General features: G+C 43.1%; 1 protein-coding gene across 10 annotated transcripts in view; it reads right to left on the reverse strand.

Annotated features, from left to right (window-relative positions):
* The window catches only part of LOC135548550 (transcriptional enhancer factor TEF-1-like), a 53,420-nt gene that overhangs the window by 4,030 nt on the left and 32,257 nt on the right, over positions 1–17,133 (reverse strand). For 3 of the 10 annotated variants that reach the window (XM_064978293.1, XM_064978302.1, XM_064978286.1), the window contains 10 exons: positions 9,606–9,670; positions 7,893–7,955; positions 7,739–7,801; positions 5,506–5,517; positions 4,291–4,425; positions 3,968–4,014; positions 3,600–3,658; positions 3,327–3,451; positions 1,920–2,093; positions 570–710 (listed from right to left, as the gene is read on the reverse strand). In XM_064978293.1, the coding sequence (XP_064834365.1) occupies positions 570–710; positions 1,920–2,093; positions 3,327–3,451; positions 3,600–3,658; positions 3,968–4,014; positions 4,291–4,425; positions 5,506–5,517; positions 7,739–7,801; positions 7,893–7,955; positions 9,606–9,670 (884 nt within the window). Of the gene's footprint in view, positions 1–569; positions 711–1,919; positions 2,094–3,326; positions 3,452–3,599; positions 3,659–3,967; positions 4,015–4,290; positions 4,426–5,505; positions 5,518–7,738; positions 7,802–7,892; positions 7,956–9,605; positions 9,671–17,133 lie in introns of those variants that run through there. The other 7 variants (XM_064978310.1, XM_064978334.1, XM_064978326.1 and 4 more) reach the window with 7 other exon arrangements.

Genomic DNA, 17,133 nt, shown 5'->3' on the forward strand with positions numbered 1-17,133 from the left:
ACCTTCCCTATATCGGCATCGAACACGTCACCCTCCCTAAAAGAGGGGGTGACCTTGACAATTTATTGATAAAACTAGAGGCCACCTGGATCTTTAATTTAAAGATCTCATTGTAGAGTTTGATCTGAAGCCATTCCTGTGATGATTGTGTTTTTGTTATCCATTGTAAATAAAGTGTTTGTAGGCCTATATGATGTAGCCTAATTGTATCTATGATCGTATGCAATCCATTCATGCTTTTTTACATGTTCTATTGATATTTGTAAATCGACCAATGAAATCATGCCACAGCTGGCCATGATTACAGACACCTGTGTGTGTCCTTCCAAACTATATAAACTAGTGAACCGCAGTGTTTGTCATCAAACCCTGATGAAGACAGCTTGGCTGTCAGAACATTGGTAATAAATTATTGCATCTGAACTCCTCGAGTGTGAAGCTTTTCTTTTTGAAGCGTTCTACTTTGCTTGCCAGCACCTCACCTAACCAGGTGGGAGCTTCTTCGGCCTCCAAATATACTGCTATCAACAGGTGAATATGTAATTTACAGAATATATTTTTTTACTCACCTCCACCTTCTCCACGACCTGCTTGCCAAAGGAGCACACCTTAGTTGAGCAGGTGATTGTCATGTTCTCAGAGCTCTCATACTGACTGGTCACTCCATAGAAAGCCCCCACTTCATCCTGAATGTTGCAGTTCAAGTCAGCCTGGGAACCACAAATAACACAAAAATTAGTCGTTGGTAAGACAGAAATGTCTAATTTGTTCGTCCATATGAGGTGAGAGAAATGTGTTTTAGCAAAGAATGGTCATCACAATACTGCTCTCTAGTGAGAGGGCAATGAGATGACAATTTAATGGCATGCAGAACAGAATTGTATGTATATGCACCATGCAATGGAAAAATGTTAGTGTAGATTGAAAGTAATTGATTTCAAATAAAAAAATATCCTACACCTGTGAATGTATTAACATCTAGCGGGGCATCAGTGATCATGTGGACAGTCTTAAATAAATAACAAACTTCTTAGCCACCTCTCAATGACTATGTAAATGTAATCAATATTTGGAACTAGATGTTAAGGGAGATTAAATGAAGTTATGTTAAGAGGCTGATTCATGCTAGTGAAAAGGAGCAGTGCTCTGAGGGCAGCTCTCTAGTTCCAGGACATCATGTTCATTATAGGGACAAAAAGAGCACATCTCCTTCTATAGCATCCTCCTCCTTCATTAGTCAAAGCAGTTACACTTTAATTATTGTGCAGATTGTGCCTTTCATTTGAAATTCAGATTGGCCGGTCACTTCAAAAGGAATTTGAGCGGGCTGTTCTGGCTGCGACAGCGAGCCCCACTTTGTTGGCTGCCGCTAGTTAGCATTTTCCATTGGGGTAAAATACATGCAATGTTTAAACAGCCATTAAGAGTGCAACCAGGTCACTCCATTGTTTTGAGATATTGCACTGAATTAGCGAGCGCTTTGATCACAAGCTCCCCTGCTATGCGAGGCCAAATATAGCAACATGCATTCTGCAGCCATCTTCAGTGTTTAGCCTCTGATTAAACCCATTCACTAGAGATGAAACCAAACAAATCCTGTTTTCTCTGGGTTGTAAAAAAGGAAATGCTTTATACTATAGAAACATGAGAAATGATATACAGTATATCTTTATAGAGATACTAAGGTAGAACAAAATGCATTAAATCTCACCAGTTTCATTTCACAGGCTAATTAATAGTAAATAATTCTGTAAACAGATTTGTTTAAATATCTGAGTTTATTTTTCTTTCCACAATACTGGTCTTCTCTGTATCTTTTCTTCACCTCTTTCTTCATACAAACACACATGCCTACTGTACACACTAAAGTGCTATTCAGTCACCAGACCAGTGCAGATACTTAGCAACAAGATACTCACCCAAAATTTTATGAGGAAAAAGGAATTCTGGGGACCCTTGCCAAAGAGCTCCTTCAGTCCTCCTTTCTTTTCAGGGAATTTGTCATAAATCTGACGAATGTCCACTGACTCCAGCAAGGCATCGCTGTAGGAGTGGTTCGTCTGTCCGATGTGCACAAAGAGGTGCTTGTTGTACTGAAAGACAGTAAACAGGAGGATCTTACACAACTAATATCAAAAAGACGCATTTGTAAATCAGAAAAAAATGCTTTTGAGTATTGATCTCTCATGCAGAGATCTCTGTTTCTGTTTTCAATAACTGTAGAACATCTGGCTGCCTGAGATCCTCAGAAAAACGATTCTAATTTACAGTACCAGTCAGTCTGTTCTCCATGGTTTATGAGATAAAAAATATAAATAAGATAGTCATATATAGTCATAAAACAAAAAGGAGGAATGCCAGCAAATCCGGGAATATCTTCACAATGAAATCTGTACTATTGCCCTAATGCTCTGGTTGTGAGAGTCAAATCTTATCATGAGGGTTATTTCAAAGTCACTGTTGCCCTTTACTTCAGTACCAGAGTGCTGCATGGCCTCTCCAGCCGAGCCTTAAGGCCATGTAACCATCTCAAATATTCAGCTAAATACAAGATTAATGGCTGTCATGCGATATCAATAACAAAATAAAATCCTCGGGGGAATGCAGACAAACCAAGACAGATCGCTCACGTCCAAACCAAACAATAAAGAATGTGAGGCATGAGCTTAGGGCTGCTGGTCTGTGTGCCTTTTCACATGACGTGACATGGGTCTGTGGTCCATCTTACTTTCCCTAATCCCAGTGTTCTGTGTGTGTATGGTCGGTCAGAACTAGTGAAGGGAACTCAATCTAGTGTGTGCATTCATTCTCGTCTATTTGATCCTCGACAGTGTGCAGCTAGACCCTCTGTGTGTTGAGAGAGGGCCAGAACTAGCTGATAAGAGCTGGACATGACTGACGGCTATGTCTCATGAGAGTGGCCATGAATACAGACAATACCCTCCCTATCTTGACATGCTTTTACATGCTTTCATGAAAAAGAAGAGCTATAAGAGCGTGCAGGTATTTTTTCCCTCAACATTAAAACCCCATAAAAAAACGGAGGTAGCGCCAGTCTGGATACAGTGAATAGGTCAGTGGCAGTGTGTAGTGGTGCAGAATGGTGATGAGTAGCCTGGTAGAGTGGTACATGCAAGATACATATAATACATATGCAGAGTGGTGACGAGTAGCGGCAGGTAGCCTAGTGGTTAAGAGTGTTGGGCCAAAAGCTTGCTGGTTTGAATCCCAGAGCCGTGTAGGTGAAAAATATGTTGATGTGCCCTTGAGCAAGGCACTTAGCCCTGATTGCTCCTGTAAGTCGCTCTGGATAAAAGGATACTCACAGAGTCTTGGTCTCTCTGCTGCTCCAGGAAGGCAGAGAACTCCACCAGCCGGAGCTTGGATGTCCCAATGGAACGGCCATGCCACGCTGGAACTGTTGGGGCTGGGGCTGATGTGGGCTCAAAGCCTGCATCACAACCACCATGAGTAACACTCTCTCTCTGACATAACAAACTGAATTTTATCTCCATAGCTCATTATAATGTCAGATTTTAAACAACGCTATAGGTCTACTTATTAAGAAAAAAGGACATTTGCATGAGCGAAAGCCTTACTGGAAATCGTTGTTACTCCCGGCTGGATGGGATATGCTTGTTGGGTGAATGGCTTGATGCTAAAACAGAGGGAAAAATGCAATGGTCTGGAACTTCTACAGAGCAACATATTGAAAATATCACTGACAAACAGCAAATAAGAAATAAGGCTGACTGAAGTATTTGTACAAGAGCCCATCCATTTCTATCTATCATTTCTATATGGACCCTTCAACTGCTGCACCCACAGAGAAAATATTGGCGAGTACGTGAAATAGAGCGACAGAGATCGAGAAAGTGAGTGGAACAGCAAGAGGGTGACAGAGAGGGGGAGAGAAATAGAAAACTGTCACATTGCATGTTTTCTGAGAAGAGAACATGACACTCACTCTTGTGATGATCCAGGTTGGGCTGTTGATATCATGCCCTGCCAAAACTAGAAAATTAGATAAATCAACACACAACAAAACATCCAAACACACATCCCTGAAAAATATTTCCAAGCAGCACAATTAATGTAGTTATCTCGAATAGCATTCATTTTGACTTTGTGCTTATCAGATGTGGTCAGTTTCCATAAAACCCTGGTGTGTGTAATGTGATTTGGATGGAACGTCAGCTGTGTTGGCTGGGGAGCAGGGGGCCTGGTGGCTGCCCTCTGTGGTGTGTTGGTCTGAGTGGACCGATAGTGGGTTGCCGGCGAGTCTCTTACCCCTGCCGCTCCGGGGAAGGCTGGGCGCGGGATGCCTGGCAGGCCCAGCTTGTTGTGGATGGCGGTGGCAGAGACGATCTGAGCCGATGACATGGAGGCCATGCTTTGGAGGGCTTTGTCCTTCACGGTCTGATCCTTCAACAGCAGTCACAAAAGGCTTAGCACTCACAGAGGGCAAGATGGGGGACATAGAACAGTGATAACAACAGCCACGCTTCTAAACACACGAGCACACACACTCGCCTCCAACAATGACGGACAGCAGGCACGTTAAAAGCAAACATATTGCGGCAGCCATTAAAGAAGTGGATTGCTTCAGAGGAATGTGCCACAGAGTAAGGTGAAAACTGAATTCCTGAATAAAATGGTACGTGCGGGTATGCACTTAATAGAAGCACGTTTCCTTGTTGACTAATCTATCTCTAACACACTTCCTACCATATAGAATAGGTAATAGAGTGAGTAATAATAACTCCTTTCTCCGCTATTCCTTGAATATAACATAATTCAATAGTTCTTATGTCAAGGCTGGATTTGTCTGCCTGACAGAACAGTTAACCATACAAAGAGAATGACTAAAGTAAGTCCGAAGGATGAAGGCTTTGGTTAAGAGTTCCTTCCATGGCTCCTCTCACCACGTCCCCCCACTATTCTCCTTATGAGAAAGGCTTCAGCTCAACACAGTACATGAGGACTACTCTCAGCCTTTGTGTATCAGGAGAAAAATGTAATCACAGTTAATTTAATGTTGATATCAAGAAAGGTTAATTCATTGATAGTAGTGGGGTAGTGAGTTAGGGAGTTAGTGGCTGAGGGAACGGTGAAGAAATACTCACTAGCATCAATTCCACTCAGTTGTCTGCTGTATACCATCCAGCTAAACCCTATCTATGACATTCCGTTTCTACTGTGTATTAACAGAAATGTAGTTTCTTATCCCAACACAAGTAGAGCAGTATACAGTATGACTTCTAACCCATCCTTCCAGAACTAGGATCCCCATCCCACATGCAAAAGCTGAGGGTGAGCATGCTGGCAAGAGCTGTACAGTATCTGTAGATGGAAGGGTGTGAAGCTATGGCAGAGGACCACAGACTAGACAGTCACTGGGCTGCAGCAGCAGCTATGGTACAATAGCAGAAGCAAAGATACTCAACCAGCTGACAGGTCTGGCAAGAGCAGAGCGAGGAGCTTGGACAGATAATTGATACTTACCATGCTTGTAACCTGAATGCAAACAAACAAGGTTTTATTGTAATTTGACAATCCCGCTGGACAACAATCCTGCATTAGCAAGATGTAACAATTTATGTTTTAACAATGAGCATTTTGATTTCAATGATCCAACGCACAATACCTTGATAACAAAGAGCATTTCTAGAAATCACTTCAATCAATTTGACAATGTAGGTGAAAGTCGTATGATGTCATTCAATTAATCAGATTTCAGTTATTCAGATTTGATTACAATAATGCTTGTACAATTATATGAATTCTATTGAATCATCTTTTAGGACATGATATCCTTTGGTCATAACAAAAATGTAAGAAAACCCTGACTGACAAAATACCATTGTTAAATGGTATAAAATATTAAAATGTGTATTCAAAGCAAACTGCACTTTGAAGTATTCATGCCATGTCCTCTGTCAAAACATTACACTGAAATAATGTATCGGTACAGGAACCCCAGACTCATTAATCAACTAGTACTGCTGTCACACTGAAACTTGGATAGTAATAATGTGGGGTGGGACATTCTGGAGAATGTGGTGGACTTGGAATGTCTGAGGATTTGATCATTATGGTCAGCCATGGCTCGAGAGAAGTAGCACAAAGAATGGCACCATAATGACTGTCATTTCACTCAACATGTCTCAGATAAGAAAAGAGAAAGAGCAGATATACAGCGATGTTCCCTGTGAAATGGAGGGGGCCTTTCTCTTTGCTGCTGATCTCTAATGCTTTAGATGAGAGTAGACAGAGACCAATGCAAAAGATGGCTGTTTTAACTCAGACAGCCAAACTGTGCCTGAAAGACCAGGCATTTACAGCTGGCTGATACACACACACACACACACACACACACACACACACACACTAATGAGGGGTCATTAATCCATCTGAACACTGGGAACAGGGGAAAAGTGTGAGAGTCAAAAGATGTAGTCATCCCTTCATAAAGACGAGAGAGAAAGAAATCTGGCAAAACTTTAAGGTCCTTAAAACACACATACATTGCCAAATGACCCCTGTAAAAATGTTTTGGTACATTTATTACAAGATTACACCTTTCACAATATATTTATTTTCACAAGACATTTTTTGAAAGGGTATAGTTGGTGCTAGCACATGATTTTCAACACATTGGTAAAGATGAGTCACAGAGGAAGAATGTAATAGGACAGCTACACATGTACACAGAGAGGAGAAGGCAACTGATAGCAATGTCAATGTGATAGCCTAGAGTTATCAATATGGAGGGTTGGCACAACAGCAGAGAGGGCAGGTGAGATGCTGCTTCCTCATGGTCTTAACTCAGCGTGGACAGGGGAAGATGATTAGGTTAAAACATAAAAAATAAAGAGGCAAAGGTGTTTTCATAGACCACCCTTAATCTGTGAACCTAAACCCTTTTAACATGCAGCACATCAGTGGCTGATAGTGTGTCTGCTTTAGGACATGTAAACAGACTTCTGCTGATGACCTCTGAACTCCAGCTCTCAGCCACTCACCAACAGCCAATGCATCTTGCCAACATGCTTTCCCACATACAGTACAGATAACACCAGTACCAACCTCTGATTCTGGGTTCACATTGTCATGCCAAACAGAAAGAAAGGAGCAACAAAGTCTACAAACTATGAGCGCCATTTGCTTTGAGGGTTTTATAAGGATCCAACGCGGTTGGGCTCATTTTCATTTAACTGTAGAAAATGATGACTTTGCCTTTCGGATGTCTGGGCTAACATTAACATATTTTTCTTGGCAAAAGAAATTACAGAAAAAAGTGAAATTCTTTAAGCTCTTTTTGAGAATCTGTGGAACAGAGCCTTGCTCTCATGAGAATATTGAATTTCTAATTCACATTATATCTACATGTATTTTCAGACTTGCATTATGGACACTAGTAATAACTATATCTTATATTTTCACAAACTTAAAATATTATTAAAAAACCTGAAGTATTTAAACAGATCCTTACAATTGTTTTCAAAGCAAATGCACTTATTGTTCAATAACAATGAAGAAAATAGAAATAAAACACGTGTGTGTGTGTGTGTGTGTGTGTGTCAGAGAGAGAGGGTGTTATATTATGAATTCTAATCATAAGCAGGGGATCTAGGCTACGGGAATCAGAGCGTCAGGCATTCACTCTGTCACCAGGGGAAACAGGAAGTAAGGCGACGCACAGCAACCACAAGCCCAAAAGCAGAAAAGCGCATACCTTTAGCTTGGAATGAAACTCACGAGATTTCCTTCTGGCAAGAACCTGAATGTGACTAGACACCTGCGGGGTAGGGGAGGGGAGGAAAACAAAGGAACAGCCTGTAACCATGGCGATGAAAAGCCCCCCTGCAACTGGGCAAAGCCAGACGTACCTTGATGGCAGCTGAGATTTCTCGAACTTTCTTTCTTGCTAAGACCTGTATGTGACTAGACACCTCCATTTTTTTTAAACAAAAGAAGAGAGAAAAAAACAAGAACACCAAAAATACAAAAAGGATTACACATCTCTTTGTTGAGAACACTTCAGGGGGATTTGAGCTGCCCAATAGGATAATAGAAGCATCTCCAAGCCACACACCAAGCTCACAGCCACAAAGCATTGTGTTGCCTGTTGTTGTCACTTAAGTGAGCTGATTAAGAAGGATGCAGGCCTCTTTAGCACACATTAACAGGGCGCAGATGTGATCGACTGTGTACTGAATGAGAATCGGCCAGTCTTGTATTCTTAAGGGAGCCGGATAAGTCGTTTCAGAGGCCCATGCTGCTTTCAACATTCACACAGACTTGGAAATATGTCATGCTTTTGTATAAAATATTCAGTATGTAAGTGGTTGGCTATAGTAAGATAATGTGTGGTCAGTCTGTATTTCTGACAGGGGGAGGAACAAACGCTTGGTCTGAGGGGGATTTCCTTTCTCTGCTCTCGGTCTTAATCAGGCCAATCACACACAAGTGGCTGTTGAGGTAGTTCACCGGGGAATGATCAACGCCTAAAAGCATGTCTGTCAATATGGGGAGCAGGGTGATGGAGAAGTACTCCAATCCACCTCGCCAAAATAAGATTACAATTCAATCTGACATTCCTTATTTTAAATCAACCTATGTCCTGATATTGTTTTCTCTAGTCTCATACAGAACAGGGCTCTTTAGTTAAAGCAGTGAATGTGGAAGTAATCATAATATTTCAAATTATGTTAATTCACTCAAATAAATTACCATGATTTCTGATTGAGACTGATTTCTCAACATCTCAACACTTCAATAATTAAATATCAAATATTTGTGTTTTTTGGTTTTATCATAAATTATATTACAGCAGGCATACAACCTATCTTGTGTGATTCCCCACTGAGAGAGTGAATTACAGACATAGCACACTTTCTCTAGCTGGCTGATCAATTCCCACCCAGCTATAGAGTGTCAGTCTGGACACAGGGGTGTTTATCATGGACATACGAGCCAGTGGCCATAAGCATGACTTCCTGCTCAACCAGACTGATGGACCTCATGGTCAGACACCTTCCCACCAACTGATATTATGGGAGCTTATGGGTAATATCTATTTATATCTACAGTCTGTTGCTTACATCAACTGGAAACGTATAACAGACAAAAATAATGTTGTTATTAATCAATGTCCAATCATCTATGTCCTAATCCAGTTTCTGTTGTGATTATTTTAAAACACCAAATACATTTTTCACAACAAATATTGAATAATGTATCCATCTTATAACACTCTTCCAGACGGAACGAGTGTGTTATAGTTGCGTTACTGTAATGTGAGGGTGTCCAAGTCAGAGTGTGTGTGTGGTGTGTGTGTGTGAGAGAGAGCTTTTGAAGAGGCATCATCTCATGCAGTATAACTGTAAGAAGACTAAACCCTTCCAGGGTCTGGTAAGACAGCCTCCCATCAGACCAAGCATGCAGCAAAGCTCCATGCAACTGTGTGTGTGTGTGTGTGTGTGTGTGTGTGTGTGTGTGCCCTGTGTTCTCTCCAGCAGAGACACAGGCAGTTTTAATAATTCAAATAATTCAACAGGCAGTGTTAACATGCCATGCAAACTTTTCCGCTCCCCTCTTACCTGCTTCCTCGTCCTCGTCTTTCCAGTCCGAAGCTTGATGTATCGGGCAATCAGCTCATTCCGACCTGCAGAAAGCACACAGCAAGGAGAGAGAAAGGTTAGCACAAAATAAGCCATCATTGAGATCCTGGACATTATGTGTCCTTTTCAATTTACAATGACACAAATGAAGCACACAACAGTCAAATATGCATCACACTGTATAATCATCAGACATTTACTATATACTATATACGTCTCCACAAACAAACAAACATCCCATTTAAATGTAAAAGCGGCATGTTGCATTAGCATGCGAAAGCCTTACAACAAGCATACAGCCTTTCAAATTCATCTAATTGAATTCCATTCTCTTCAAAGCCTCACGCTATGAAAGGAAACTGATCCAGACATTCATACTGTTACTGTAAATAATGGCAATGGAAATATATTAATTTAAGCAGTGCTGTTCTCACTAAATGATAATTAAAGCATGGGCTTTGTAGTGATTTCCAATTAATGGCAGCTCCAAACATTCTTCTGCCCTCAGCTCGCCTCTAATTGCTGTAGCGATGCACAATGACCCCTGCTTAGCCTTTTCATATGGTAATAACATACCGCCACCCCAAAACTATTACGCAAATTATAGGTAAGGAGCCACTCTAATTATGTGTCCAGCTGAAGGCAACCAATGCCATGGACCTACTGCCCCCTCCCATGTAATGCAACACGTCCTTTAAACAACCAAACAGGCTTTTTTTCTCCAGCTCAATGAAAGGCCTTGTCTTGATATTTCACTTAGCATCATCAATATACAACGGTACATTGGCTACGGAGCAGTGACTGTGTTCTCAGAATGGAAAAGCTACAACATTTCCTGTGAAAGGCAGTGGCTGGCCTAATGCAGAGGCTGCACATGGGGGTGGTGACTAAAGTGAAGTATAGAACAAGTGTAGCGGAGGTGGTGGCAGGCAGGTCTGGGTTGTTAGGCTGGGGCTGTATGTGCTGCCTGTTGTTTGTGTAATGTCACACCGAGGCAGCCAGGCAGAAGCCTCCACCTGCTGTGAACCCAGGGAGCGCGCTCTGTTCAGGTGTGCCAGATGAAAGGACGTTCAGTCTGGGTATTGCCCCTTGAGTTACTGCCATTAACAACACCTGTCAAGGGAGAGGGAGTCTCTCTCTCTCTCTGTGTGTCTCTCTCTGTCTCTCTCTTGGATGCCAGAGGGGTTTGGATGCCAAGATCTTTGCTTTCACTATTTTATCAAATGTATTGGCCCCTAGTTTCACTACTGGCTCCACATAAGCATTTCAAATGTTCAGTTTCTTTTGAAAGATGTAGCAGATATAATCCGTGCCTTTTCAAAATAGTACATTTAAATCAACGCACTGAAAAAAACTGAAGAAGTTAAGTAAACACATGTTGTGTAGCTCAACACCTTGCTCCATGTGTCTGGCACACCCAGACAGGTGTTGCTCTGCAGCGTGACGGGGGCTGGGGATTGTTGTGGGCGAGGCACCAGGAGGGAGGGGTGTGGCGAGAGTCGTGACCCAAGTCTCGTCTCCTCACAAGGAGCATTTAGACAAGGCCAGGGTGACTGAATTAGGTTTCCTTCCCCTGGAAAAATAAACAGCATCTGGGGGATTTCAATCCCGGCCCGGGCCTCCCAGCACTGTCATCTCTCCCAGATGAACCTGAGGGCCGCGCTATTTTCAATCATTCACACACTGTGAACACATAACATGACAATAAGGGCATTCACGCAGACGCCTGATTCCTAGATCAAAGCACACAAATGCTTACCGCTGAATTTTTTTCTTTTTTCTTGACCAGGCTGAAAAAAGACTGCTCAGCGGGTCTTGGCAAGCCTGCTTTCTTTCCTGTGTTTCCACTGCAAAACAGCATTTGCTAAAACAGCAACTGGCCACATTCAGCACTCTGAATCCACTTTATTCAACTGCCCTCCTCCTACATAAAAAGTTTCGAAGGGGCAATACTGTGTCTCCCATAAACTAATCAACACTTGTGTTTTACTCTGGGAGATGTGGCACAGTGCCTGGAGTCGCGGGGTAGAGAAGTTACCCCTGTTGAGAGTTCTAATTCCCGGTTTGGCCGGGGTAGGCAGTCATTGTAAATAAGAATTTGTTCTTAACTGACTTGCCTAGTTAAATAAAGGTTAAATAAATCATATAAATAAATACAAATAATGCAACATTTTAAAGTCCGGCCTTCTCATTTCACTGGAACCTAAGAAGTGCCACATGTCTTTATTTATCTCTCTCTCGCTCTACTTTTTTATTCACACTTTTTCAAGTACAGTTGGTTTCAAGTAAATCTTTGTGTTTTTAATTTCTTCTTTTAAAAGCACATAATGTAATTGGAAACAAATGTCATTGGGTCAAGCAAGCTTTTCGATGCCATGAACATTTTGACTTAACTAAAGTGAAAGAAGTAATTACATTCATACAAATGAGAACAATCAATTTAAATAAGAATCAACAGATTTTTATGCCCTAAAGAGTGAGAACCAATGGGAGTTGAAAGTTGTTGTGAATCAAGATAGAAACTTTCCTCCACATGAACATAAGGCTCCCATCTCTGCTTCATCACACATGCTTATTTCAACTCTGTGGGAGGTAAGAGTCGGAGCTGACATGAGCTGTTCATCTTATTTAGTGAGGTATACGACTGGGATGAATTATCACCCCTAAAGACGCTGCAGCAGGCTGTTTTACTCCACTATCTGTCAACATGTTGGCTAACACCTTCTCTCAACGCAAGACCAGACTTTTACGTTGGCCTGGCTCCTCTGCATCTCTCCTCCAGAGGTTTCCCGCTGGGCAAAAGTAACCCTGCATCGTAACCGATGATGCCCTGGGCATCCGCCTGAGTTACAGAGCGCTGGAAGAGAATTGCTGAGGGGGAAGCTCTCAATCTTTGGGAGTTGGGACCATCGTAAGGACACGTGATTTAATTTTCATTCAGGTTGACGGGTGGATAGTTGTGCCCCACTAGAGAAAAACGGGGAAAGTCATGACGTGGGGATGCGGGTTGACTGAGGGAGTTAACTCTTGAAGGAGGGTTCTTGTTGTCACTCAAAGCAGCAGGAAAAGGATTAGATCTTTATGGTGTGACCCCCAGAGTAGAGTCATGCTGATAGGCATGCTCTGTGGATTCCTTCCCCCCGGTAAGAATGGTCTCCTCTGACCCTCAATGACCCTGAAGGTCCGGGGCCATATCAATGGCATTCAAACCACAGCACCACAAAAAGCCAGTCGGTCCACTCTTCCTGGGATTGTCCCCCAGCAGCTGATTCTTCATTCAGACAGAAGTCTAATTTGGCCCTTAGCATCCTTCCTCCCTGGGAGGACCCTGGGACAGCCTCACCCTGGTCCCTAGCCCTGTTGGGTGTGTTACAATAGTAGTAGAGAATAAAGTCACAGTCCACTCAAGCCTGACCACACTCAAGCCTGACCACATTTTCTTCCCCTGCAATCAAAAATCAAATTTTATTTGTCACATGAGCTGAATACAACGGGTGTAGACTTAACCGTGAAATGCTCGCTTACGAGCCGAGCCCTTCCCAACAATGCAGAGTTCAAAAATAATCATTTGAAAAAATGGAACACAAGAGGAATAAAATACACAAGAATGGAGCTCTATACAGGGAGTACCAGTACCAGATGAGGTGTTTGAGGTAGATATGTACATGAAGGCAGGGTAAAGTGACTAGGCATCAGGATAGATAATAATAAGAGTAAAATAAAGAACAGAGTAGCAGCAGCACACAATGACTGTAGAAGAGAATGCATGTGTGTGTGTGTGTGTGTGTGTGTGTGTGTGTGTGTGTGTGTGTGTGTGTGTGTGTGTGTGTGTGAGAATGCTTGTGGGATTTGTGTGAGCGTGTCAATGTACTGTGTGTGTGAGTGTGTATATAGTGTGTATATAAAGTCTTGTGAGTGTGCATAGAGTCAGTGCAAAATAGGGTCAGTGCAGATAGTCCAGGTAACCATTAATGAACTATTTAGCAGTCTTATGGCTATTTAGCATTCTAATGGCTTGGGGTTAGAATCTGTCTCGGAGCCTGTTGGTCCAAGAGCCCATGCTCCGGTAACGTATGCTGGACAGTAAGGGTGCACAAACACACTTTTAATAGGATAATGTTTCAATTCAACATGTGATGGATGAACTGCTACTTAGGCCTATTAGCTGTCATGGTTCACACAGCAGCACCACTTCGTTTATGGTTTGAAACATCTAAGGTATGTAGTCATTGTCGCACATAACACGTTCCACCATTAAAACTGTAAAAAGAAGACCATGTTTTTTCAGTGAGACAGCAGTAGTCAATGAGGATAACTGGCCTAGTTGGAAATCCCCCCCCCCCCCCACTCTATCCCCCATGGACTGTTGGGGTTTACACAGCTGCTGTGTCTGCTTGCTCCTAGCTCCCATCCAACACCCCCCTACCGCCAGCCCCCACACTGCCTCTACCCCACCCCACTCATACCCCCTTTGGTGCTGCTGGAGCCTGCTGCACCCCAAAAAAGAACAGACTCACAGTTTATTTACAACTCCTCCACTTTCCCTGTGCGTATTCTGACAATGTTCCATCACACTACTTTGAGTAACATTAGCATTACTCAGAGTTGAACTCGCTCTTGAGCAATCATTTCCTCTGAAATTTATAGAGGCTTTCTCAACGTTTCAAAAATCCCCACTGTGTCATTTCCTGGTTGAGCGTTCCAACTCCTTTCTACCTTGAATGAGTCCTTTTGGAAGTTTTTCTTGGTAAGCCCTTCACATCATTTATACGTCTTGACTCTCTCTCCTCTTCCATTCCCATCACATTACTGTCTCTCTATTTAAAACTAATCACTGCTAACAAAACTTCCATCATTAGCTGCTCTATGAAAAGCAGAGAAGCTGAATCTTGCAGGAGATACAGTATATTGACATTTGAGTTGAAGATAGTTCATCCCACATGTCCTTCTGCTTCAGCCCATTTTCTAAAGTACTTATGAGTGGTGAGTGACACCGGGGGAAGACAGGTGGTGCTGTGGCCTGACTATTGTCACCTGCCAGGAGAACATGGGGGCGGCATATATATGGCCTGAGAGCTTAATTTTGCTCAAAAATGGAGCTGACCCTTCAGAAACTTGAACTCAGCCCAGCCATGGCAGTGATGAGATACATTTCTCCAGAGGGTGAGCTGGTCAATTAGTGATCTTGATGTGCATACATTAGCCATTGATAATGCACCCAGAGGCCATTGTAAACAAAGCATCTCCACTGGCATATCAATGAAAAGATTATTAAATCTGAAAAGGCCCCAAAGCAATACAGCCACATATGATAGACATTGGGCTAATTTAGGTTATGGTGTATTAAACGTTTTAACTGCCTTGGTTACGTCCTTTGAGTGGTAATAACAACGCTTTCCTGAAGGTTTTTTTCCCTCCTCCTTTTCAAGGCGATCATTTCCTGTAGCAGCACTTTTGTTTAATGCAGGCACAACCACAGTCACATCTGGTCCGGCGGTGGGCGATGATGTCAATGGATGTTGAGACCGTGCTGGGCTTGGCTCCATGTCAGCCAGCGGTGCGCTCACTCATGTGGTTTTAACTCTCTCCTCTTAGTAGGAGCACGGGACACGCATTGAACAGCACAGGGGGCAACCTCTCACCCACACCACCCGCCCCGCCCTGCCAAACATATCTATCATTCATTCTCATTACAATGTAATTTTCTCAAGTGTCACTTGTCAAAGCCCAAAATGAACCACCAATGTGATTTAGCCCAGGCTTAACCTGAATTAGACTTGTGAAAGCTTAACACGCTGTAAGATGTTACGGCACTGCTCAGTCATTATCTCAACCCAATATTTAGAACCTTGTGCTGTAGGAAACTACTGGGTAAAGCACCTATTACACATTCTCCTGTCTCAAAACATTCATTTGTAAGTCAAGGAGCACTACAGGGGACTTTCTCAAACCTCTCTCTCTCTTTTCTCTCTCTCTCTTGCTTTCTCTCTCTTTTCTCTCTCTCTTTTTTCTCTCTCTCTCTCATTTCTCTCTTTTCTCTCTCTCATTTCTCTCTCTCTCTCATTTCTCTCTCTCTCTCTCATTTCTCTATTTTCTCTCTCTCATATATATCTATTATATATATATATATATATATATATATATATATATATATAAAAATCTCCCACCCTCAATCTACAGACACAGACATCTATGTAAGTGTTGATTACATGAATGCTTGTCAATGTAAATGGCTAGACCGTTTTCCTGTCTGGGTAGAGTAAGAGCGGCATTGATCCTTTTCCATTGGGTTTCCTGTCCCAGAATGCAGTGTGGGCCAGAGGCCAGCCTCTCTATCTATCTGGATGGAGTAGCAGGTTCAGACAATAGGCCTGACTTCCTTGTCATCCCTGATAGATGACTCAGGGGTCTCAGGCTGACATTAGCATCACAATAGACTAAAGCAACAATATGGAGGCATTCAGCATGAGGGTCCCTGGCTGGGTCAGGGTGTGGGTAGAGGAGGCATTCAGCATGAGGGTCCCTGGCTGGGTCAGGGTGTGGGTAGAGGAGGCATTCAGCAGGAGGGTCCCTGGCTGGATCAGGGTGTGGGTAGAGGAGGCATTCAGCAGGAGGGTCCCTGGCTGGGTCAGGGTGTGGGTAGAGGAGGCATTCAGCATGAGGGTCCCTGGCTGGGTCAGGGTGTGGGTAGAGGAGGCATTCAGCAGGAGGGTCCCTGGCTGGGTCAGGGTGTGGGTAGAGGAGGCATTCAGCAGGAGGGTCCCTGGCTGGATCAGGGTGTGGGTAGAGGAGGCATTCAGCAGGAGGGTCCCTGGCTGGATCAGGGTGTGGGTAGAGGAGGCATTCAGCACGAGGGTCCCTGGCTGGATCAGGGTGTGGGTAGAGGAGGCATTCAGCACGAGGGTCCCTGGCTGGATAAGGTTGTGGGTAGAGGAGGCATTCAGCAGGAGGGTCCCTGGCTGGATCAGGGTGTGGGTAGAGGAGGCATTCAGCAGGAGGGTCCCTGGCTGGATCAGGGTGTGGGTAGAGGAGGCATTCAGCAGGACGGTCCCTGGCTGGATCAGGGTGTGGGTAGAGGAGGCAGAAAGCCTTTAACTTGACAAGAACAGCGGCACACTAGGAAACACCGCTTGCCAAGAGGAGAACCTGTCACTAACAATAAATGAGACTTGTGCCTGGAAGTTGAACAGGTGACAGGCAATGGTATCCTACATGTGGCTGTCAGTTTCAAGTAACCTACATTTGAATATGTACAAAATAATAAAACAAATATTTTTACGTAACGATAGCCCAGATTTTATAATCGTAAAACGTAACCACACTGCAAAAGTATGCTGTTTGTATTGTATTGAACAAAACAATAGGTCTGTCCTTTGAGCGAGAGGCTAGCTGAAACAATTCCAATGCTTCTAAAAATAAAGGATTGAAGTTGCTAAGATCCTGCAGGTGTTTCCCCATGAGGGTGTGGCTCAAAGAAACTCACTCCCCCCTTCCTCCTCCTTAAACC

Source organism: Oncorhynchus masou, chromosome 1 (assembly GCF_036934945.1).
Source record: "Oncorhynchus masou masou isolate Uvic2021 chromosome 1, UVic_Omas_1.1, whole genome shotgun sequence".
Lineage (NCBI taxonomy): Eukaryota > Metazoa > Chordata > Actinopteri > Salmoniformes > Salmonidae > Oncorhynchus > Oncorhynchus masou.